This window comes from Molothrus aeneus, chromosome 18, assembly GCF_037042795.1.
Source record: "Molothrus aeneus isolate 106 chromosome 18, BPBGC_Maene_1.0, whole genome shotgun sequence".
Lineage (NCBI taxonomy): Eukaryota > Metazoa > Chordata > Aves > Passeriformes > Icteridae > Molothrus > Molothrus aeneus.
The window spans coordinates 4,282,510-4,305,721 of NC_089663.1; the positions used below are offsets into that span (position 1 = coordinate 4,282,510).

General features: G+C 54.2%; 3 protein-coding genes across 4 annotated transcripts in view; 2 read left to right on the forward strand and 1 right to left on the reverse strand.

Moving 5' to 3' along the window:
- Nucleotides 1–64: 64 nt before the first annotated feature.
- DDX54 (DEAD-box helicase 54) lies at nt 65–5,615 on the reverse strand. Its single transcript, XM_066562107.1, has 20 exons — nt 5,547–5,615; nt 4,882–5,023; nt 4,725–4,795; nt 4,457–4,642; nt 4,319–4,368; nt 4,169–4,210; nt 3,830–3,925; nt 3,616–3,737; nt 3,394–3,455; nt 3,141–3,272; nt 2,688–2,898; nt 2,288–2,422; nt 1,852–2,073; nt 1,689–1,762; nt 1,401–1,598; nt 1,100–1,242; nt 911–1,024; nt 721–825; nt 440–543; nt 65–361 (listed from the first exon to the last, which is right to left on the reverse strand). The coding sequence occupies exons 1-20, from the start codon at nt 5,583–5,585 to the stop codon at nt 132–134; spliced, it is 2,478 nt and encodes an 825-aa protein (XP_066418204.1). The 5' UTR covers nt 5,586–5,615; the 3' UTR covers nt 65–131.
- Nucleotides 5,584–8,929, forward strand: RITA1 (RBPJ interacting and tubulin associated 1). The gene is made up of 4 exons (XM_066562469.1): nt 5,584–5,608; nt 5,680–5,926; nt 6,051–6,553; nt 7,320–8,929. Exons 1-4 carry the CDS (start codon nt 5,584–5,586, stop codon nt 7,538–7,540), a joined length of 996 nt encoding a protein of 331 aa, XP_066418566.1. The 3' UTR covers nt 7,541–8,929.
- Nucleotides 8,930–9,916: 987 nt separating this feature from the next.
- The window catches only part of TPCN1 (two pore segment channel 1), a 42,355-nt gene continuing 29,059 nt past the window's right edge, over nt 9,917–23,212 (forward strand). The window contains exons 1-2 of one of the 2 annotated variants that reach the window (XM_066562100.1): nt 9,917–9,941; nt 10,122–10,698. In XM_066562100.1, the coding sequence (XP_066418197.1) occupies nt 10,587–10,698 (112 nt within the window). In that variant the 5' untranslated portion in view covers nt 9,917–9,941; nt 10,122–10,586. Of the gene's footprint in view, nt 10,699–23,212 lie in introns of both variants that reach the window. The other variant, XM_066562101.1, reaches the window with a different exon arrangement.

A 23,212-nucleotide genomic window follows, 5' to 3' on the forward strand; every position in this document is an offset into this window, starting at 1 on the left:
GTGTCTCTAGGGAAAGAATCACCCCAGGCACGATGCTTGGAGCAAGGACAGACGGAAGCTGGGATGCAAAACCAACCAATATTTACTGTCCCCTTGCCCAGCTCCCAGCCCAGGCCCAGAGGACGTGTGCCCTACATCCTCTTCCTGAGCTTGCCCTTTTTGGCAGGGCCGGCGCGGCGGCCGAAGGCCATGAGCCGCAGCTCCTGCACGCGCTGCCGCCCGCGCGCCCGCAGCCGCTTCAGGCCCCCGCTCTGCAGGAAGCGCTGCTTGGCCGCCTTCTTGCGCTGCTTCAGGATCTGCTGCTTGTTCCTCAGCTCCGAGCGCACCCTGCCCTGCGCCGGGGGCTGCCCAGGGCCTGTGCCTGCAGGGGACAGGGCTGTGCTCAGAGCCAGGCTGAGGGGAACAGTGCAGGGCTCTGTGGCTTGTCTCAGGTACTCACCGTGCCCACGCCTGTGCTTCCCTCTGAACTGCTCCCTGCTGCGTGGCCCTTCCTCATCCTCATCCCGCTCGTCAACCTTGTACTTCTGCTTCCACTTCTCATAGCTGGATTGGGTGGGTTAAGGGAACATGTGGGGGACTCTTCACTTCACCCTGTGCTGTGGTTATCAGACTGTGCTCCCTCCCCTGGTTGCTGCCCTGGCAGGGGTTGGAGCCCTGACACACAGGTCCAGCCCTGCTCCCGCAGTGCCCAGGCAGGCAGCAGTGCCCATGGCAGGATACAGGTTGTTCTTGTAGGAGCTGCTGATGTAGCGCCCGCTCTCCGTCCGCACCTTCTTCTTGTCCTCCTGGCCCGTCTGCCCCACAAACCGCTTCTTCTTGCGGTCCCTGAGAGAGACAGAAGGGTGGTGGGACCAAGCAGTGCCACCCCCAGTCTTGATTCCCCTCCAGCCCATGGGCAAAGCCCACTCACCACTTGAGAAGCTGCTTGTTCTTGTTGAGGTTGTGGTTCTCGTCGCCCATGAGATCCAGCACGGCCCCGGCCGCCTGCTGCTCGAAGGCGCTGCCCTCGCCGCCCACGCTCAGCCTGCCAAGGGGGGTGATGAGAGCAGCCCCCACACAGGCTGGGAGGGGACAGCAGCAGCAGCCCCCCCGAACTTACCCCCGCTCACTCTCAAAGTCCTTGGGCCGGTATGGGATGTAGAAGTCCTCAGCCTGCTGTGCCGGCTGCTGCGGCTTTTTCCTGGGGCCATCTTCTCCTCGGCCCCGTTTTCGCTTCTGGCCCCCCACATTGGAGAACACGTCCTGGATGGGGACATGGAGGGTTCAGGAGCCACATCCTCCCAATATCCCCACAAGTCTCTGCACCAACCTCCAAACCCCAGCACAATCTGGGGCCCTGGTGCTGCCAGCACAGGGCTAAGGCGGCTCTGCAGCAGTTCCTGCATCCATGACCCAATTACCTGGAGGTCTTCCTGCTCTCCTTCCCCATCCTGGGGCTCGGGAGGGGCCGGGCACATCCCCTGCCCTTTAAGTGCTGCTGCCCGCTTCTCCTGCTGCCCACGCTGGAACTTCTCGATCAGGGCATGGTCGTGGCGCCGCTTTGATCGCATCACGGTGCTGGCCGGTGTCCGGGACGTGGCATTGATCTCAAAGATAGTCTGTCCCCAGGGCAAGAGCATCATTCCCAGTGAGCCACATGGGCATCCCATCCCATCCCATCCCATCCCATCCCATCCATCTCAACTCACCGCCTTGGACTTGTAGGTTTTAATGCTATCCACCAACTTCAGCCTCTGCAGCTCGGTGTCTTCGAAGCGAGCTCCTGGGGAAGGCAGGCAGGGACAGGGGCACAGATTAGTTTCATGGGGAGGGCAATGGGGTTCCCTCCCTCGGCATCCCGCCAGCACTCACTGAAGAGGGGGTGCATGCCCAGCTGGGACACATCCAGGTCCTTGGCCCTCTTGATGGACTCAGGCGAGGGGCCGGGCCGGGAGCGCAGGTACTGCTTGTGGGCGTTGTCGGCGACGCGGCGGAGGCTGCGCAGCTCCAGAGAGTTCTCGTGGTCCGTCAGCAGCAGGCATTCCTCATCATCCACCAGGCTCTGCGGGACACGGCCCAGGACCCCACCAGCATCTGCAGCCCAGAGCAGTGTGTCACCTCCCCAGCACCCAGCCTGCATTTCTCACAGCAGAGCTGACAGCTCCAGGGAGCTTGGCACAGTTCAACCAGCATCCCCCACACACAGAGTGTATCACAGCCCCCAACACCCCATTTTCCCCACCACAAGACCACAAACTCCAGCACTGGCCAAGGAGAACACCCCAGTGGCCACACAGCCACCCCTCACCTGCAGGCATCTCCTGGGCTCCAGCGAGGACGAGTGGGCGCCCCAGGAAGAGGTGGAGGTCAAACACGTAGGGCATCTCGTCGGGAGCCACCAGCGAGTAGGCAGTGCCACTGCGGCCAGCTCGGGCCACACGACCTGGCACGGGCAAGAGGACAATGGGAAACCATGCCCAGCCTGGCCCCACCCAGGCAAGGGATCCCCGGTGTCCCTGGTAGTCTACACACGTGACATTTACCATGGGGGCATGGCTGGCAAGAAGCAAGGGGAAACTCTACAGGGAAGGTATCAATCTTGCTCCCAAGAGCCCTCACAGTCCAGCTGGGACATCAGGGACCCTGACACTGCTTTGTCCCCAGTCTGTCCCTCAATACCACAACACAGTGAGGGCACTGGCACCCACCGACACGATGCAGGAACAGCTTGCCCTTGGCAGGGAAGCTGAAGTTGATGACATTGTCCAGCATGGGGATGTCCAGCCCCCGGGCAGCCACATCGGTGACCAGCAGCACTGGGCACTTGCCCTGGGAGAACTTGGCAATGTTGATCTTGCGGGCAGTCTGGTCCAGAGAGCTGTAGATGTGGGTGCAGCGGATGCCCTGTGCCGTCAGCAGCTGGCAAAGGGAGAGAAGATTGGATGGCTGTGCCCTCAGCAGAGAGACAGGGCCAGAGACTCCAGAGTGGCCACCTGCACCTCCAAATCCTGAAGTGCTCCCTCCTCTCTCTGAGGGGTGAATGGATGCAGCACTTCCATGATGACATATTCTGAGATTTCTCCTTCAAACAGAGGGAGAGATTCCAGCAGGGACCTGCCACAGCTGCAGAGCCCACATGAGCACCCCCAAATGCCACTCACCTCCCTCAGATATTCCGTGTGGTGCTTGGTGGCCACGAAGACAACTGTCTGGTCCTGGGGTTTCACCACGCTGCGGAGCAGGTGGAGCAGCACGGCCGGTTTGTCGTCCCCACGCACGTGCAAGAACACCAGCTGCAGCACGGGGGCAGCGCTCAGCCCCATGCCACCATTGCCACCCTCATCCCCTCCTTGGCAGCAGGGGGCTTGCAGCGGGTAGGGGGCACAAAGCCCCTCTTGAATTCCCCCATCTCACCTTGAGCTGCTCACTCAGCTTGGACTCCACATCCAGGCGGATCAGCATGGGCTCAGTGAGGCCTGCGGTGACACACAGGACATGGGTCACTCAGGGGTGTCCTGCTGGGGACACCCGCTTGGCCCAGCATTAATCCAGCCTGGTTTTCCCAGTGCTAGGCTTGGCCTGGCTGTGGGGCTGTGCCTGTCCCTGTCCCCAGTGCCACCTGCCCCAGGTCCTCACCAGCCCGGGCAAACTCAACGAGCAGCTTGGGCAGCGTGGCGGAGAACAGCACGGTCTGGTGGCAGTCCGGGAGCCGGGCAATGATCTCCTGCAGCTGCTCAGCAAAGCCCATCTCAAAGAGCCTGCAGGGAGGGGATATGGGACATGGCAGGTCCCTCCCTGGGCCTCTCACCCGTGTGGGGACACTGCCAGCCCTGGGGACAGCCCTGCTGACCTGTCGGCCTCGTCGAACACCACGTACTCCACGGTGTGCAGCTTCAGCTTCATCTCCACTGCCACGTGCACCAGGCGCCCAGGGGTGGCTATGATTCTGTGGGGACAGAGAGGGTGACAGGACCAGGCCAAGGGGGAGACAGTGTCCCCACACCATCCTGGGAGCAGGTCCCAAATCCAACCCAAAGATGACACAATAGAGGCCCAGCTGTCCCACAGGAAGTTGCTCCAAGGGAACACCAGGAATGCCCATCAGGCACAACAGCTCTAAACACCAGTGATGTTCCCAGATGGCAGGTGGCCATTTCCCCACTGGGTCCCTTCCCTGTGCCCCACTCACATGTCAGGGTTCTCATGCAGGGCAGCAAACTGGTCCTCCATCCTGTGAGAGAGGGGAGAGGCTGGGGTGGCACCGGGCAGCTCAGCCCCTCACCAGGTTTTGGGGAGGCTCAGGGAAGCAGGGATTGGAGAGGACATGGGGACAGCTTACTTGTCTCCTCCCAGGATTAGGGCTGTCTTCAAGCCAGTGAACTTGCCCAGCTGCAGGGCAAGCAATAAACATATTGGTGGGATGTAGAACCAAACCCATTGTCCCCATTGTTCCCACTCATCCCCATGTCCCCTGTACCTCCTTGGTGAACTTGAGGGTCTGCAGGGCCAGCTCCCGGGTGGGTGAGAGGATGAGGGCGCGTGGCCCGGCCTGGCTGGGCGCCTTCAGCCGCTCGAACATGGGGATGAGGAAACAGGCTGTCTTCCCACTGCCCGTCCGGGCCATGGCCACCACATCCCGGCCACGCAGGATGGCAGGGATGGTCTGTGGGACACCATCGTCACTGTCACTGTCACTGTCCCACTGCCACCCCCTGGGACAGGGACCCACCGCTCCCCAGGCTCACCTTCCTCTGGATGGGCGTGGGCACCTTGTAGCCCTTCTTCATGATGCCCTTGAAGACAGGGTAGCTGAGGCCTGGGGGAACAGGGACAAGTGAGGGGGCATGGGCAGGAGGGGACAGTCCCTGTCCCAGGGACAGCTGTCCCCTGCCTCACACGCACCCATGGACTGGAAGCCCCCGGATTTCTTCTTCTTCTGGTTCTGGGCCCGCACCATGGCCTGAGTGTCCAGCTCAGCGTCAGCGTCGGCGCCATCGTCCTCTTCGGTGGCCGTAGGGAAGGCGGGCAGTGGGGTCGCAGGCACCTGGGGACAGTGGGGGACATGGCTGTGGTGATGGGCCAGGTCACTGCAGCTCTGCACTGTCGGCACGGCAGGCAGGGCCACCAGTGCTGGTGACTGTGGCTACTGGGGACATTTGCACTGGGACACGGGTACTGGGGACACTGGCACTGGGACAGTGGCATTGGGACATGGGTATTGGGACACTGGCACTAGGACACGGGTACTGGGGACACTGGTACTGAGACACGGGTACTGGGGATTAGGGTACTGGGGACTAAGGTACTGGGACACGGGTGCTCAGGACAGCGGCATTGGGACACTGGTCGTGGGGATAGTGGTACTGGAGACACGCGTACCAGGAATATGGGCACAGGGGACATTGGCACTAAGGACACCGGTACTGTGGACACCGGCACATGGACACCGGGGCCGCAGTACCGGGCGCAGGGACACGGGGCGCAGGGACACGCCTCGCTCGGGCCAGCCCGTTTCCACCCCGCTCCCGCCCCGTCCCGTCCATTCCCGTCCCATTCCCGCCCGGTACCGGCGCTCCGCGGGGCTGGCGGCGGGCTCGCGGCGCCATGTCGGTCCCGGCGGCGGATCCACGTGTCGGGGGCGGGGACGGAAGGGGGCGGAAGGGGCCGGAAGGGGCCGGCCCGGTCCGAGCCCGCCCCGAGCCCGCCCCGGGGCCGCGGCCATGCGGGCGGCAGGTCCGGCCCCGGCCGCTGGTGGCTCGGCTGCCGCCGCCACCGGCCGCCCTCCGCGGGGTCCCCGGGGCCGCCGCCGGGTGCGGCCGTCCTTCGTGGACGAGTCGCTGTTCGGCCGGCCCGCGGGGGCCCGCCCGCCGCCGCCCGCCTTCCCGCCGCCCTGGGCGGCTCCGGCGGCTCCCTCAGCGCGCGGCTCCCGGCCCGGCGGCCAGTGCAGGTGAGCCGTGCCGCGGGGCGCTCCCTCCGCTGCCCCGCGTCGGTGCCCTGCGGAGCCCCTCGGCTCCCCCTCTGCCTTCCCCCGCTGTAACCAGCCCGTGTTTCTCCGCTTGTCGCCCTGCAAGGTCCCGAAGCCACGCTCCGTCCTTCTGTGACGAGTCCCTGTTCGGTGCCAGTCCGCAGGGTCCTGCCTGGGCAGCTCCGCGGATGAGGAAGGAAGATGTAGCCAAGCTCCACTCGCTGCTCTGGAGCCCCCCGCCCGTCCCCCAGAGCCAGCCCGGCCTCTCCCCACGCCGCCGGGGCGCTCCCCTGCGAGCCGTCCATCCCCCGGCCTCCGCGCCCCCGGCCACATCCGAGCCCGGCCACAGGGAGAAGTTGTGTGCCTGGAGACACCCCGGGAGCGATGCTGGCCCCAAAGGCTGGGCTGCTCCTGGCAGAGCACGCTCCCAGTCTGTCAGCCGGCTGAGCACCCCCCCGGACAGGATTCGCCTTTCTTCCAGCCTCGGCACAGAAAGGTGGAAGAACCAGAGCGCTCCAACAACCCCTGCTGCCCCCCAGGGCCCTCTGGTGAGGGGTCGGTCCAACAGCGTGTCCGGATCTCCTGTGCCCAGGAATGCCAAGGCAGCAGGTGGCTGCACAGCCAGACCCCCCTGGAAGTGATGCCAAGTGTCCCTCTGGATGTACATCCAGCCTTAGTCTGCCTGAGGCCAAGCCCACCAGGACCCTGGGCTTTTCCATGGCTGGAAACGAAGGATGGGGCTGTTCCGTGCTGGAAGCCAAGCCAGGAGCCAGAGGCGACCACAGTGCTGGGAGCAGTGACCTCCTGGTTCAGGGCACACCCCATGGCACCAGAGCAGGAGAACCTTGGTGGGAACAGCACCCCGTGATGTGCAGGGGTGTCAGAGGAAGTTCCTGCTGTCTGGGAAATCCAGCTGGGAGGTTGGAGCAGCAGGAGACAGGAGTGCCCCCAGTGCAGTGCAGGGCCTGTCCGGGCACAGGTACAGGGACATTGTGGGGACAGGCAGGGGCTTTGCAGCTCCCAGGACAGGGGGTGCTGCTGGGGTGGGGTCCCAGGTGAGTCTGGCTGGGGCAGTTGGGGTCTGAGGGCCTGACAGAGACCTTTGCTGAGAGCAGTCCTGCTCCATCCCACCTGTGCTCATGCCTGCATGAATGCAGGACATCCCTAGTCTGACCTGCTTGAGGCAGGTCCAGTCAGGTGGTGGAAACCCCTAGGAATAGAGGCTGCACAGCCTCTCTGGCCTCCTTCCCACTGCTCCACTGTCCTCAGGGTGGAAATTTTCCCTTTATCCAGTCAGTACCTTTCTAATTTGATTTTGTGTCCTTTCCTGAGCACAAACCTTGGCCCAGCCCTCATGGCCGCCTCCTCTTTGCAGGTATTGAGAGGCTGCTGAGGCCCTCCCAAAGGTTCCCTTCTCCAGGAAATGAGCTCCATTCCTTCTGCCTCCATGCACAGGATGTGCCTTGGTGTCTCCCTGCTGTCCTTGCTTTGTGCCACCAACACCTTATGGACTCCTCTGACAAAGCAGGACGAGGGAGGACGAGCACAGAGGTGAGGAAAACACTGCCCTGGTCCCAGGCTGGGTGGGATTTGTGACACACAAGGATCTGTCCAGGGATTTTGGCAGCTCGTGGTGATGAGGTGGTGCTGAGTAGATCCATAATTGTGTGGCTGAGGGTTGTGAGGTGCTCACAGCAGTGCCACGGTGTCACCAAATAAGTGCTCTGAAACAAATCTAGGATCTGTGGGATGCTGCTGAGGGACCTGTGCACCTCCAAAGCTCCTCCACTTCCTTTGCTGAGGTGGGAAAGAGCAGCTCTGTGTGTATGGAGGTGGATAAAGGACATGGGGTGGGTGATGTGGGTTTGCAGCCACTGCTCCCTGGGGAGGGAGGCTGCAGTGAGGAGCTGCTGGGGTTACTGGGAGTTTGGTAGCTCCCATGCTGAGGGAAACACTCACATTCACCCAAGGACACACCAAGCCAGGTTAAGAGCATCATTCTGCCCCCAGAAATGATTTTGTTGCACCTTGAGCAGCAGCAGGATGGAGCCTTGACCCACTCCAGCAGGTGGAGCTGGAGCCAGCCAGGAGCCTGCACTGAGGGGAATTTCTGCTCATTTCTGGGCCTGACAGGAAGCAAGCATAACCTGACATTATTAAAACCTGAGAAGGTGAGTGAGGATCCTTGTGATTCACTCCAAGCTCTCAGATCTCTCCTTATGCTTCCCACTGAGGCAATCCAGCAGCTCTTCTCCACTTGGGGTAAAATTGGAGGGACAGGAAACAACTGTGGCCTTCTCAGAGGAGGGGTTGGCAGTGCTGGTGTCAATCCCAGCCTGATCAGCTGTGTTTGGGATGTAGGCGCAGTGATGTGCAAGCTGTGAAGGCTGCAGGTGTCACTGGGCTGGGAGAGAGCCCAGATGTGGTTTGGACACTAGATGGAGACAAGAGGGTTGAGGATTGACACGGGAGCAGGAATGCTGTTCAGCAGCACGTGGGAGATCCAGAGAGGCGAGTCCTCAGCAAACTGGGGGAACTGCCCTGGAGTCTAAGGGAAGCCTCTTAAAATAAGGAGAGATTTAATCTGAAAATCAAGTTAACAGTGGCCTGTGTGGCCAGGATTGGCCACTTTACCCCCATTGCTGTGCTCAGGGTCTGAGGAATCAGTGGGGGAAATTAGAGCCCATCTCATCAGCCACACTTTGCAGTCCCACACTGGCCCAGGTTGTCACCAAGGCCTTCCAGGAGGTCAGAATTGGCACTTCTTGCTATTTACACGTGAGGACAATGTTGTTTAAGTATAAATGTGTTGTTTGTATTTTGTTCCATGATTCTCACTCACATTGGTGCTTTACTGTTGCCTTGTCCTCTTGTTCTGCCAAAGCTGTGCAGCCCAGCATGAGAGCAAAAGCTGCTCTGTTACTGCTGGAGCTGGTGCTCACGTGAAAAAAAAAAAAAAACCCACATTAAATCTGAATGAAATGAGGTGGGGGAAATGTCCAGTTGTTTCCTCCCTGCAGTCCAGCCTGTCACTGGTGCCCAGCTCAGGCCAGAGTTATTGGTACAGAGGCCTGTACCCAGCTGGGGATCCTCCCTGCTGCTGCTCTCGTTTTTCTGCCTGCTCAGCACTGACACAAATCTCACTCTCCACCTCTGACCGCACCCTGCCTTGTTGCTTATTGGGGGTTGAAGCTGTGTTGCTGCAGGGCTGCTTTCCACTGAAACCAGCGGAGCACTGGGCTGGAGTGGGACCCTCCAAAAGGAGCTGAGCTGGCAGAGCTGACCTTGGCAGGCTTCGTGTCCTGCAGGACCTTTGGAGAGCCAGCGCTGCTGGATGCCCCTCATGGCACCCACTGTGCCAGGGCACGGCTGGGCTGCACTCGGGCCCGACCCGTTCCTACCGCCAGCAGGATCTGCGCACAGCGAGGGCCTGTCTCCCTGTTCTTCTCCGTGAGGCCCGGGGAGAAGCGGCTGTCCCGGACCGGGAGCACCGCGGGGTCCCGGGCCCGCTCCCCTCGGTCCCCCAGCCGCTCCCGCCCGCGTTCCGCCGTTGCCCGGTGACCGCCTGACCTTGGGGCGGGGCCTCAGCACAGCCAATGGCAGCCCCCGCTTCACTCCCCCCCAGAGCCCACCCCTGCCACCTCGGACCAATCAGCACGCCCATCTGTCTTGAGGGACAGCGTTGCTATCCAATGGCGAGGCGACGTGCGTGAGGCGGGGAGGGGAGGCGGGGTTAGCGCGGATCCTCTGGCAAGCGGTGGGGGTAGGCTGTGTGCGCGGATTGGCGGGAGCCGTGAGGTCCCGCCTCCTTGGGCGGGGCCCGTGCTGTAGCAACCAATGGGAGGCGGGGGCGGGGCGCGAAAGAGCCGCGTCGCTGCGGGCGCCGGTTCGGAGGGGCCGGGCCGGGCCGGGCCGGGGGGTGCGGGGGTCCCGGGCCGGGCGATCCCGGGGGGTTTGGAGGGTCCGGGGAGTCCCGGGGCCGCGGGCAAGGGGGCTGGTAAGGAGCGGGTTCACCAGGGCTGGGAGGAGGGCGCTGGGAGGGCGCCGGGCCGGGCCTCCCCGTCGCGGTGACAGCGGCGTGCCGGTGTCCCTCTCACCGGACAGGGACAGCGGCTGTGAACTGTCCCCGTGGCGCCGTCCTGGGCCTGCCTCATCTTCCTTTTCCATCACCTTTTAGAGCAATCCGTGACCTTGTGGCATCGCGCAGTTCGCAAAAGCGCTCCGGGAACTTGATGTGCGCGGACTGCCGGCGGCCCCGGGTGCTGCGGGGCACGGACGGAGCCATGTGTGCCCGGGACACCTAGCGCCATGCCGGCCCTGCTCCCGGAGCCTCGGCACCAGCAGCTCGCCCAGGAGCGGTTCGTGCTGCGTGCCCGGGCCGGGAGGGGCAGCCCCGCCGTGTGAGCTGAGCCCTCACGGCCCCACCGAGCCCGCACGGCCTCACCGAACCCGCACGGCCCCACTGATCCCGCTGTCCTGCGCTGTCCAGGGAGCTCGGCGCTGTCCGGAGATGGGTGCGCGCTGCGCGGTGTCCCGGTGCCCCGCAAGCCGCCCCGGGCTCGGGCCGGCCCGGCAGAGCTGCTGACCTCGCGCCACCCCAGAGAGCTGCGGAGAGCCCCGGGGCCGCCGCCGGAGGGACGGCATGGCGGTGAGCATGGACGATGATGTGCCGCTGATCCTCACCCTGGACGACAGCGGGAGCAGCGCCTCAGCCCCTCTGGATGAGCCGGACCGGGAGGAGCTGCCCAACGAAAGTAAGAGCGCTTTGTCGCTGCCCGCACGGGGTTTGTCGCGTTGGGGTGGCCGCTGCTCCCGCTGGGACCGGCAGAGCTGGGCTCGGTGTCGGGGCTGCCCGGTAAGAGCGGGTCCGGCTGCTGCCGCTCGTTTATTGCTCACAGCTCCCTGTGACACCGCGGGGCCGGACAGGTCCCACCAGTGCTGTTTGTACCATACAGTTTTGTGGTTTCCCCCATGACCTTAAGCCCTTTCCTGCGCGCTGTCCTTCCCTTGGCGCTGTCCCACTGCAGTTATCTCATGTCTTTTCCTAGCACTGTAAACATCTGCACTTTGTGAGGCTTGTTTTGTCTGTTTCTAGTTTACATCCTGATTTTTCCAAGAAGAGAAGTATTGGTAAATGCCTTCCACGTCTTTGTTGTGTTCTTATCAAAGAGCCTGCAGTAGTTTTAGACAGTATGTGCTGTTCAGTGGGGCATCGCCAGCCTGTGAGCACTGGCAGGGGGAAAACAGCAGCCACCATCCCTCAGAAGCTTTGCTTTTCTCCTCAGTGTGCCTTCATTAAAGCCCTCGCCCTGCAGCAGGCTGGATGTGGCAGCAGATGTGTCTGAGTGTGTTCACAGAGTTTCTGGTTGGTGTTACGCCTCGTGGATGGATCTGTGCAGTTTTGTCCAGCACATCCCCATGACTTCCAATTGCAGGTGCACACACAGAGCTCTTGTGATCCAGCCCTTGCTGCCACAGGCTGAACTTTTGGAACAAATGCATCATTTCCTGGCCAGGCATCCCTTTCTTCCATGTTATAGCTCTGTGCCATACTGCCTCTGAGATTTAATACCTCTAGCAATAAGATGAGTTCCCTTATGGCTTCCCAACCCAGGAATTAATTTTGGATAATCAAGATTCTTCTTCCCTCCTCCTCCTCTGCCACCCCACAATACAGATCCCTGAATAAATTGCCCAGTTGACTTTCTTTGAGCTCTGTTTTATCCTTGCTTCATCCCATCTGTTTGTCTTTTAAAGTTTAGCCCTCTATTTTTAAGTTAAATAGAAGAGAGATTTCTTCCTCCATCCACGGGTGTATTTATAGGATTCCTTGTGACTAATTTTAATCACTCTTCCCTCTTTTCTTTCCCTCGCCTCCCATCCCTTCAAAGAAGAAGTTGTGTGAGGCTTAACAATTGCTGGAAGCCAGCATGACTGTGTTAAAGCACAGGCATGAGAATGAATGTATTAATAAATAAAGTTCTACACATTGAAATACAGGGAGATTCTTTAGGGACCAATTTTGTGCTTCTTACAGGATCGCTGTGTGGTTTTTGAGAACTCATTTCCTGGCATCCTTCAAATGAAATGTCTCTTATTTGTATGTTTTAATCACTGTTAAAGTTGGATTTACTGCAGAAATATAAAGCTTATGCTCTGGAAGCAATGGGGAATGATACAGAGCCTTCTGAAGTCAGGGTGGGATGAGGGATTAGGAAGGGAAGGCTGGCATCAACAACTTGAAAGGCACCTTTATCTCTGGGAAGCGGGAAGCTTAAATCAGGGAGTGAGCACACTGACAGCAGCACTGGCAAAAGTAAGCTTGTTTAAAAACCAGCACGTGTAGCCCAGCTTTTGCTCTTTGCCTGCACAGAAAATCTGCTGTGAAATGCAGCAAAGTTGTGTCTCGTGGAAGCTGTGAGGAGTCAAATGTGTCCCCTCTGCTCTGCCTCCCCTTGGCTGCTGAGGGCTGAAATGGCATTAACAGAACTGTGTGATGTCACCTTTTCAGTCAGAAGCTTTTATTTTCCAGGGGAAAAGTGTGAGAAGTGCAGGGGAGAGAGAGCCTGCCAGGGTTAAGGTGAGGACATGGGGACAGGGAAGGTCAGGAGGCTTTTTCCTTCTGGCTTTGCTTAAACTCTCATAATTGCATATTCAGCCAGAATTTGGAGGAGCAGCTTCCTCATTACTGTGCCTGGCCATCATCAACTCCAAGGGATTCAATGGCAGGTTAACCACAAAACTTTCACTGAGCTGTGTCCCCAGAACAGGCTGGGACTGCAGTGAAGGACCCCCCCATCCTCTCCAGGTTGACACCTGGGGAAAGACAGAGTGGCTGTAGCTGCCCCTTGTTCAATTTCAATCACATGTTTGAGGTTGCAGATAATTAAATCTCACCCTTGCTTTGTGTTCCTGTGTGCACAAACTCCTCTGAATTGTAGTCCATTCTCCAGCCTGTCACAACCATGTCACTGAGTGCTGTGTGCCTCTGGGGTTCAGTGGATCAGCTCTTGTGGTTTTTAAGGAACTTCTTGTGCTTTTAAATTAAAAAAAAAAAAAAAAAAAATAACCTATCCATAGTCTGGTTTTGTTCCAGTCAGGTCTTTGGATAAATGAATTTGTAGTTGTGGATTCTTGGTGTTGATTGCCTGGAACTGGAGACAAGTTTCTGGGTGGAAATAAGTAGAAACAGGGTTTTCTGAAAGCAAGCCTGTAGCAGATGTGAAAAGAAAGGACTGAAGTGCAGGAGTGAATTCCTTTCCAAACCTTGCAAGGAGAGTCCTCTCCTGGGTAAGTGGGTGTCTTGGGGTTAGAATAAAAGAGAGCTAAAGGAGGAAAATTGTGTGGAAAATTGCATTCTTAAAGAAAATGTCCAGCTGCAAAAATTAATCTCCCAAATCCTCCAGCTCTTAAGCATTTAATGAGAGAAAATACTTGCATGGGGAGGAATATTAAACTCTCCCTTGCTTGGCTTGTGCTGGGATTCAGGACTTCCAGGGAGTTCCCATCTGCAGCCACCACACAGGGTCAGAATCCTGCAAAGTTGACAGGAATTCGGACCACATCCAGAAAAATGTGCTCCCTGTGGTGCTGATGGTTTTCTGACTGGGCTGGGTAATTTTTCTTTGCAGCTCCAGCAGCTGAAGGAGACAGGGAGAAGCTCTTGCATCACCTGGATGCACAGTAATGAATGTGAGCTGACCTTCCCCAGCTCATCTTATCCGAGCATCTCACACAAACTCCAGTTAAGCTCCCCAGCCCCTGCCCAAGGGCAGTGACTAATAGGAAACTGAATTTCTGTAGAAGGCAAGAAGGGAGATGTGAACCTGGCTTGGCCTTTCCCAAAATCCTGTCCTGAGAGTGATGAGAACCTGCCAGGGTTTAGTGATTTCCCATCCCTCCTGAACTCCTGGGAAATGTTTGAACAGAGCTCTCAAAATACCTCCTAAGTGCAGTGTCTGTTTCCATCTACAAAGGCAGCCTGGATAGCCTTGAAACTCCAGGACAGTGTCTCTCCTTGAGCTGATGGGAGCTATAAACAATAAATGAGTGCACATTGATTTATCCTGTATTAGATCAGAGACAAGATTCTCCTTTGCCTCCTGCATGGAAATTGCTGTAGCCTCAAGTAGAGTTGCAGTGTGTTCAGAGCAGAAAGTACAGCTCAGAGTGTTGTACATGGAACAATGGGATATTGTCTGTTTTGTCACTCAATGGGTGGTGGCAGGGGGAAAGAAGTCATCTTTCAACTCTGGGTTTTTTACAAGAAAGCAACTGCATCTGCTATTGAGGTAAAAAATCTAATTATTAGGGAGGTGGGGGAGCAACTGCAACAGCCAAGAGCGATGTTTTCTAGAAGGATTGTTGGAAAATGGGAACTTATAACTGCTTTGAGTGGGTGCAATCTCACTTTCTGCTGCCTGAGAAGTGAATTGTCAGGAAAACCAGAGCCAGCCTGGCCTTTTGGGCAGGTGAATTGTTTGGGAAGGTGAATACATGCCTGGCACTGCTGGGGACGAGCAGGCGGCCCAGGGTATGTGAAGTAAATGAGATTTCTCTGTTGGTGAGGGTGAAGGGGCTGCCCCAGGAGTGCTGGGTGAGGAAAGCCCAGGGCCAGAATGTGGAGTGTGCTGGAAGGGGCCCTCTGCCCTTGCCTTGGGACAATTCCCTGATGGAATGTGGGAAGGGGCTTTCAGCAAAGCTGTTCCTTTTGTAACTGGCTGCTGGAGACTCAGGTGGTGGTTCTGAGCACAGACTCTAATTACAGCATCAATGGATGTTGTAGACACCCAACTTGTCTTAAAATCATTTACTAAGCCCCAGGTAGACACTTGAGATTTGGGGCAGTTAATGTTCTTTTTGAGGCATGTGAATTACCTGGATTTTGATGTGTTTGGTAGCCAATCCAACCTGAAGTGACAGAAATCTCTTCTGTGTTGGATCTGGTTCCTGAACACGTTTGTGTTGGCAGTGAGAGGGTTAAACCTGTCCATGTAGTCCACAGCTTCATCCCATCTGTTCATGGCATCATCTCAGAGAATCCTGGAATGGTTTGGAATGGAGGGGCTTCAAAACTCATCCTATTCCAGCATCATTCCATGGCTGAGGTTTCCAGGTATAAAACAATTCCTGAAGGGCTGAGGAAGCAGAGAATAAACACCTGAAACAAATTTCCCACCTTTGGGAAATGCTGCAACCACACAAACTCTTGGGACCTGTGCTGCTTGTGGAGTCATTCTGGCTTTGCTGCCTTTGGGGGAAAAGAGGCATTTCAGCCTCCTGGTAGATTTAATAAATCCTTCAGGATCTGTAGGTTTTGATCCTTGCGTGGAAGCAAGGGTTGTTCCAGAGGGGCTGTCTGGGCTGAGGCACTGGGTCTGAAATGCTGCAGCTAATTAAGGTGAAGGAATGAAGGGGATGAGGGAACAAGCAACTGCTTGCTTTGGACCTGGCAGATTCCAAGATTTCTGACAGCCAGGCTCTTAAACAGCCTTTTGGATTATCTGGTGCCTTTCTTGGATGCTGTGCAGGATATTTCCTCATGTCATGGCCCCTAGTTCTACCAATTTGCCTTTAATTAGTTCCAGCAGCAGCAGTGCTTCTGCTGCTGCCTTTAGAGGTGAAACATGGCCAGAGCACAGGACTGGGGTCTCATTTTGGGGAGCGGCTCCTCCTTGCACCTAGGGTGAGTCAGGTAATGCCACTGTGGGTCACAGTCTCACCTGGAAAGTGCTGATTGCACCTGGTGCAGGAGTAGACAGGTAGGCTTCATTCCTTTGTAATGAGGAGGTGCTGTTTTGCATTGCTGTGCATGATTAATTTTTCTTAATATGCACCTGCTTAAAATTTATAGAGAGAGGAATTTTTACCAAAGCACGAGTGGTGGTTTTGTGGTGGATTGTTGGTTCTACCTCTGAAAGTCTCATTTCTCTGACCTAACAGCCTTGCATTCTGCAACTTCTGCCAGGGCTCCTCTAATCCTTTCCTGGCCTAGATGACTCAAAATGAATGTTTTAAGCAAGCAAAGCGAAGCAAAAATTGCCTCTGAGATGAGTGAGGGGTGAAAATCTTGGAAAGGGAAACGAACACCCAAAACATAAGGAGATTATTGTTTTCTCCTTCAGTACAATTGGTTTCCCTGGGTGATGAGCTCTGTAAGCTCAGAGGAAGGAGGGAAATGCTGCTTTTTAGAAGATGTTGGGGATCTTTTGCTATGATGTTAGAAATAATGAAAAATATTTCTGCTCTGAACCTTCCTCTGGGATCTCACTTGTCCTGCGTATTCAGGTTTTAAGGCAGGGCTGTGCTTAAATACTTGTGTAGAGCTTTCTTTGATGAGAAAGAGCCCTGTGTTGTCCAAAACTCAGCAGCATTTGTGTGGAGACATTCTCACCGTGGCTCTGTGGTGCCTGCAGAGGAAGAACCCCAAGCACAGTGAAGCACCAGGAGGTATCGAGGGCTGCAGTCATTGTGGGTATTTTTTCCAAGCCTTCCTTGTTTTCTGAGCTCTGCAGGAGAGTGGTTTGCACAATGCACACGTTGTGTGTCTCACAGTGGGATGCTCTGTCAAACAGAATCTCTGCACTGTTGACTCTTTCACGCAGAGAGAAAAAAAAAAAAAGAAAAAAACCCAGTGATTTTTGTCTTGAATGCCCCATGCTGTTCAAATCTGGGCTGACAACTGCATCTACAAGGTAGAGAAGACTTGGGGTAGTGTTCCATTATCCTGGAGTCAAATGGTTCTTTCTCCTTTGTCATCTCCTGCAGCACTGGGGATGGAGATCACCTCACACTGTAAATCCAGGGGGGGATCCTGCAGAGTGGGGCAAGGAGTCTGGAAGCTCCACAATCCCTGAAGATGAGAGTGATGACCTTGATGCTTTGAGGGTAGGAGCCCCTGCCCTTTGTCTCAAGCACATCTCCCATCTTTTTTGGGCTTAGAGCAGAGGAACAGGGTGTTTCCTCCCTGAGCTGACTGCTTTCATTGGAAAGTGTGGGATAAGGCCATGTGTTGTGTCATCAGGGGGCTCTGCTTTTTTTTTTGAACAGGTGGTCCTGGAATTATAAAAGATGTTAAGGAGTTTGAAAGTGTTGGAGCTGCAATTTTCGATTGACAACTTTCCAGCTCGAACCGGTCACTCCTCAGCCACCACAGCTGACTTGGAAACATTTGGCTCAGGAAGCGGAACAACAGTTGGAAACAAACAGTGATTAGTTTTTTCATGGCTTCCCAGGGAATGCATCACTTTGTTCGTTTTCCCCCCTCATTTTGTGGTTCCTGTGGATTTTTAAGGCACTGTAGATGCAGGATGTTCACTTTAGCCAAGCCTGCGTACTGGCAGATTAAAATGAGCAAAGGCTGAGCACGCTGAGTTCACTCATCATAACCAATATGATGCTTCTCAGAACTTCCTTTGCCCTTGGTATCTTCACTGAGGAATCCTGCCTGCTGCCGTCAGCCCCCCTGCGTTGAAATCCCATTTTACCCATTTCAATGCTGTAAGAAGTGCTGTATAAACTAAACAGGAGCATCTGGGAAGTGGTTAGAGTTGTTGTTGATTGCCTTTTCCTTATTGCCTTCAGGGGATTTAGGCTTGAATTTGCTGGAAGTAGAATTTATGAGGCAGAACGCTCCATTTCTGATCCTTAAGCTGGGGAGAGTGTGGTGAATTTGATCGGGCTCTTCTGCTGCCTCCCGTGTCTCTGGCTTTTGATCTGCACCTCGCAGGGCTCTCTCTGTGTCTTTACCATAATTGCTTTTTGCATGTGGAGAAGAAGGCTGCTTTTCACATGGCTGCTTGCTTTCTGGGAGCTGCAGGAGCAGGGTTAGGGTTTGGGCCATCTGTGAGCGGTTCTGCAGGATGCTCAGGCACCTGTGCCTCACCTGGGGACACCAGGGAGGTGTCACAGCAGCACCTTGGCCTTGGGGACAGATCCTGGACATGGCCAGAGGGCACTGCTGTGGTTTGAATCACACTGAGCATCCAGTGCTGCTTTCACAATCTCAGTCTGGTGATGTCTGTTTGGAACAAAAGGCTTTTCTTCTCCTGCTTGTGTGTAGGGGAACAAAATTTAGGATGTTTCTGTCTGCACAGATGTGTTAAACCCCCTGGTTCTGTGGGGCTGGACAGCTCAGCTGCACTTGTATTTCCCACCTAATGTGTGTGTGGTTCTTTGTTGCCACTTGGGAATGCCTGTGGTTTATTCCAGCTATCACTGGTTTTGCAGAGAGAGAGTATTTTCACTATCCCCCACAGATCTGGGGAAGATTTTTATGGCACAAAAGCAAAGTGGATTTCACTAGAATGCACCAATATGTTCCTGGTCTTCATTAACCAAATGAAGAAATGCCTGTGGAATTAAGACTAAGGGATGCATGCTGGAAGTGGGAGCACTGAGGAAGATTTTGACATTTGGGTCAGAGGGATGAAGTGACCAAGTCAAAGCCCTTTCTCTTCAAATACAAAGCTGGTGGCAGGACCTTATCTCTAGTGGTTGTGAAGGAGAAGACTTAAACATTCAAAATTTTCTATACTTTGAGGCAGCACAAATGCCTAGAAAACAGAAATGTTGATGGAGGGTTTGCAGGTGTTGGAGAGGCAGCAAAAAGTCACAGTACCACATCTGAACTGGCTAACACAAAATATATACAGATATGTAGATAAATATATATCAAATGAAGGAATAGCACCTGGAGTGGAGGAGAATCCTGAAGAGAAATGTGGTCAGCGGAGTTAAAGGTGCTCTAAAGGACTTGAAAAATAAAAAAATCATATTAAATAATTCCAGCCTGTCAGGAATTCAGGGTTTAAACACTCCAATAGCATTACAGGGAAGCTCAAGAAATACTGAATATATTCTATATTTGCTGAAAAGTCAGATGACACAGTCATTGTATGACATATTCTTTCATCCCCACAGTAAATAGAGATAAAACAGCTGATTCTAAAGGCTGGCATTTAAAAATCAGCAGATGACTTTTGATTTCTGCAGCTGAGGCAGTCTGAACATTGCCATGAGAGTGACTTTCTTCCAGCCCCAGAAGGTGTTTTGCACCAGGCAGGAGATTGCAGGCCAGCCAGCCAAGATTTCCAGGCAAACAATGGGAAACCAGCAGTAGCTCTTCTAAAATCTGGATTCAAAGGACATATTTTTTGTGTGTGTGGAAGACTTTTGAAATCAAAGTTGTCCATTTTCTGAAGATGTGGTTCTGTATGAGGGCTGTAGGACTTGAAGCAAGGACCAGTTGAGGGAAAATCGGCTGTTCAGCAGATGTCACATCAATGGTTTAACTCCTTCCTTCCTCTCCAGCCACTAAATGCAACCTCCAGTTGCTGCCAGCAGTGGTTTCCACCAAATGTGCAGAAGCCTTTTTTCCTAATGGAGAACAGCTCCCCAGCTCTGGGGACTGGGGTTTTCCCTGCTCCTTTACACGTGTCTTCCTCTGAAGTTGGCAGCTTCTCTTCCCTGTGTGAGGGACAAGGCAGAGGAGATGTGGCAGTGTTGTATTTCAAAGGAATCAGCGTGGTGGAGTCGTGTTCTAACATTACAAAACACAATTACCTTCTTAGCATTGCTGCACCACAGCAAATAACTCTAATTGGTCTCAGCCTGTCACGGGAAGATGTTGAGAGTTTGTTATTTAGCTTTTAAATTTATGTTATTTTCCTGTTATCCCTCTTTCTTCAGGGAAAAAAAGGTCAGTAAGGCACATACCTTATTACTGCTTTCTTCATTCTAGTGCTGCTTTGGCCCTGCTGGAGGTTTGTTACCCAAATTAATCCTGGTTTCTCCCAAAGCTTCCTCTCTGCTTCCCAGTGCTGAATTTGTGACTTCCCTGGAGAGCTGCTGGTGGCTGGAGCTGGCAGTCAGTCCTGGCAGCACACTGCTCTCCTTTAAAAGGCCAGATTGCAGCTTAATCAAACATCTTTCCAAGCTGCATCAGGGAAATCCAGAGGCTCTGCTTTGGAGAATTGAAATGAGGAACGTGCTCCTAAACTGCTGACATTGTGTTGTTACTGAAGCCAAAGCAGATCTTTAATGTGTTAAAAGCAGGAGACACTGGTTTCCCTTTTTGGAACAAAAAGAGGAAATACCTTCATGTAACAGGATATGTTAAAGAAATGCTAGAGCTGAGGGACTCTGATATTGTCTCTTTCCATTACTTCCTCCAAAATTATGAATTAGAAATGTGTGTGTGTGTGTATTTCACGTCTGGCCTCTCTCTCTGCCTTAGGCAGAGCTGTCTCTTCTGTTTTTCCTTTTTGGTTCGGTTCAGCAAAACCTTAACTGCTTCCAATTGTTTTTCCCATTCATTAGTTGTTCCATAGAGCCCCTCAATGACTCAGATATTTAATTCCAGTTATGGTATAATTTTATCTCAGTGTGTGTGAAGCCTTTGTTGCCGTGATACGATCGGAGTGATGAGATTATGGAGCATATTGGCTGCTGAAAGGATGGATAATGTGAGTCGTAGGTGATCCTTCTGTTGTGGCTTTGGCTTCTCCTTTCTGGTGGTGTTGTGGTTCATTTGTTGAGATAAGAAATAAAGGATATGAAACCAGCAGCAATTTGGCTTGACACAAGTGAGGTTCTTAATTATAGCTTCCTAATGCAACCTTTCATTTTGTGGGACTTTTACTGAGTACAAATGCTTTGGATTGGACTTGGCAGCTCTGTTAAGGCAGGAACTCCTGTGCTCCACAGTTTTATTTTGCAAGAGTGCCTGCTTCCAGCTCTCCCTGTGGTATATCATGGACTCTCAGATGCAGGAGGATTTAATCCCACATCTGTCAGGAGGCAGCTTTGTGGAGCAGGGTTTAGACAGGGGGTGGTCTGCATCTGTCAGTTCATCTTCAGCTGCTGAAGTCTTGCTAACCTAATTGTGGATTCCAGACATCCCAAAAAGGAGGGATCTGCCCCTCTGCCTCTTGCTGCTATGTATTCAAGAGTGAAAGTTGTCCCAGGATCAAACAGTTCCTGGCCAAAACTTCCCACATCATATTTCAAGAGGAAAAAAAAGCTGGAGTGACTCAGGGATGAGATCAGAGGAGAGCAGGTGTCCTGGGGAGACAAGGCACTGAACTGCACAGATGAGGATCTCCAACCAACAGAGCTTGGCTTCTGTACATGGGGAAAATTATCCTCATCCTTATTTTCCTGGAAGTCTTTAATTTTTAAATTTTTTTTATTCTTGCTTACAAATGTCTCTGTCCCCAGGAGGGTGGTGCAGGAAGTGAACATCCATGTGAATGATCACAGCCCTTCTCCCAGGCCTCAGAACAAAGGGTTAACTGGCTGTGCCTCACTCAGAGCTCCCTGGATGGAGCCAGGCTTTCTGCTGGGGCTAAACCATTTCCTACCATGCTTTAGCTCTTCTGGCATGGTGCTCATTTGTGCCCAGGGGGTTTTCCATGTGTGCAGTGCAGATGTTAGCGAGGATGCAGCGCTCCCCTAATTAAACAGCGCTGCCCATCAGCTGTCTGCCGTGGAAGGAGCACGACTGAGAAGAGGCAATGATATAGAAAATGTGACTTACCATGCTGAGGGACATCTGCTCCTCCTTCACGAGGATTCAGCTCCCTGTGGTGATGGAGGCAGGATGTGAGCTCGTGTTGCTGCATCCTCGAGTCAAGGCGAGGACGTCGCTGGAGTCGCCTTTCGCAGGAAGTGGCAACGTCCGTGTTTTCTAAAACAACTTTCCTGTGTTAAATAGGAAGCTGAAGTGACTTTATTTGTTGAGCTTCACAGCAAGTGAGTGCTGTGAGAATACAGTAAGACAAAGAGCCCTGAGGCCTTTGCATATGTTTCTGCTGTGCTGTTGTCTCCAAGGAAGAGCATGACTCAGTTATGCTGGCTCGAAATATTCCAAAGTAGATTATTTCTCCTGTAGCAGAAGGGCTTGGCACTGCTCTCTGTTGGAGATGCCCTTTTTTTCTAGGCAACAAACTGACAGCAAATTGTTTAGACTTCCCCATGGCTGTTCTCTTCCTTCCCACAATGTCCCCTGAACCAGGCACTGAGATGTTTTGGGCAGCAGGGACCAGCCCTGCGATGCTCCCGTTGGCACGGCACTGAGCTGGCAATCAGGCAGCAAAGGCAGAGATTTCCCTGTCTGTCTGTCTGTCTCACCTCTGAGATGTGTGGCCAAGCGCCAGACCAGCTGTGCTTTCCAAGCAGCTCCCAGCTTTTTTTCTCCGGGGTAGGTGAGCCTGGCCTTGAAGAGACAAGCCCATGTGTGTTTGTGTCTCAGTGCTTGGAAGGAGCAGTTTCTTATCACCCTCCTTGGAGGAGGGAGGGAAGATTTATCCTCTGGAGGTGAAGCTGCATGGCCTGTGAGCCCTTGGAAGGGAAAATGCCCTCATTGGTGCTGGGACAACTCCAATACTTGACTAAAATCTTGGCTTTGGGACTGGAGATGCCTGCACAGATTGTGTTGGGGAAGGGTAGGCATCTACCTTGTTTCCATGTTTTTTTATGGATTGGCACCTTCTGTAGTGAGTGTTCAGCTGATGAGAGCTTTCCAGGAGAGAGGAATGCTTGTGGACTGCTGTCCTTCTTCTCCTTGTCCATCCTCAGCACAGCCTCAGGGAGCAGTGTGGCTGAGAGAGCCAGAAACCTCAGCCAGCCCAGGGCTCCTGGGTGTGAGCTCAGGGAGATCCAGGAGCACCAAGAGAACCTTTGATCCTGCTGGGATCTGCCTTCTTCCATGGGCTCATGTTCAGTGCTGTGGGATGCCTGGTATTATGTTTGTCTTAAACCAAAAGCTTGGGCTCTGTGTCTGAGTTTGGGAATTACAGATCCAGTGAAGATGGAGAAATAGAGGGGGTTATGGCAGTGAGGAATGCAAAGCCTGAAAAAAAGGACTCCAGTTGGATGGTAGAATGGTAAAATCATGGAATGCTTTGGATTGGAAGGAACAGACACATTTTTGGAGAACAGGTTGCTCCCAGCCCCATCCAGCCTTGAACACACTGGTGCCTGGACACTTTGACCTTTCCCCAATGCAGGAGGTGATGCTTTCCTTCCTCCTCCCTCTTTTGGTGGATCAGGGACCTTGCAAGGCCACATGAATGAAGATGTGTCCTGTCTCCAAAGCTGTGTGTCTTTGGCATTTCTTTTTTTGCCTGTCAAGAGAAACATTACTCACACATGGAACTCACTGGAGCAACTTGCATATTGCATCTTACATTGACTCCACACGTGATGCATGAACAGTATGAATGACAGAATAAGGATATTTTTTGCTGGTTTAAGTCACTTCTGCCT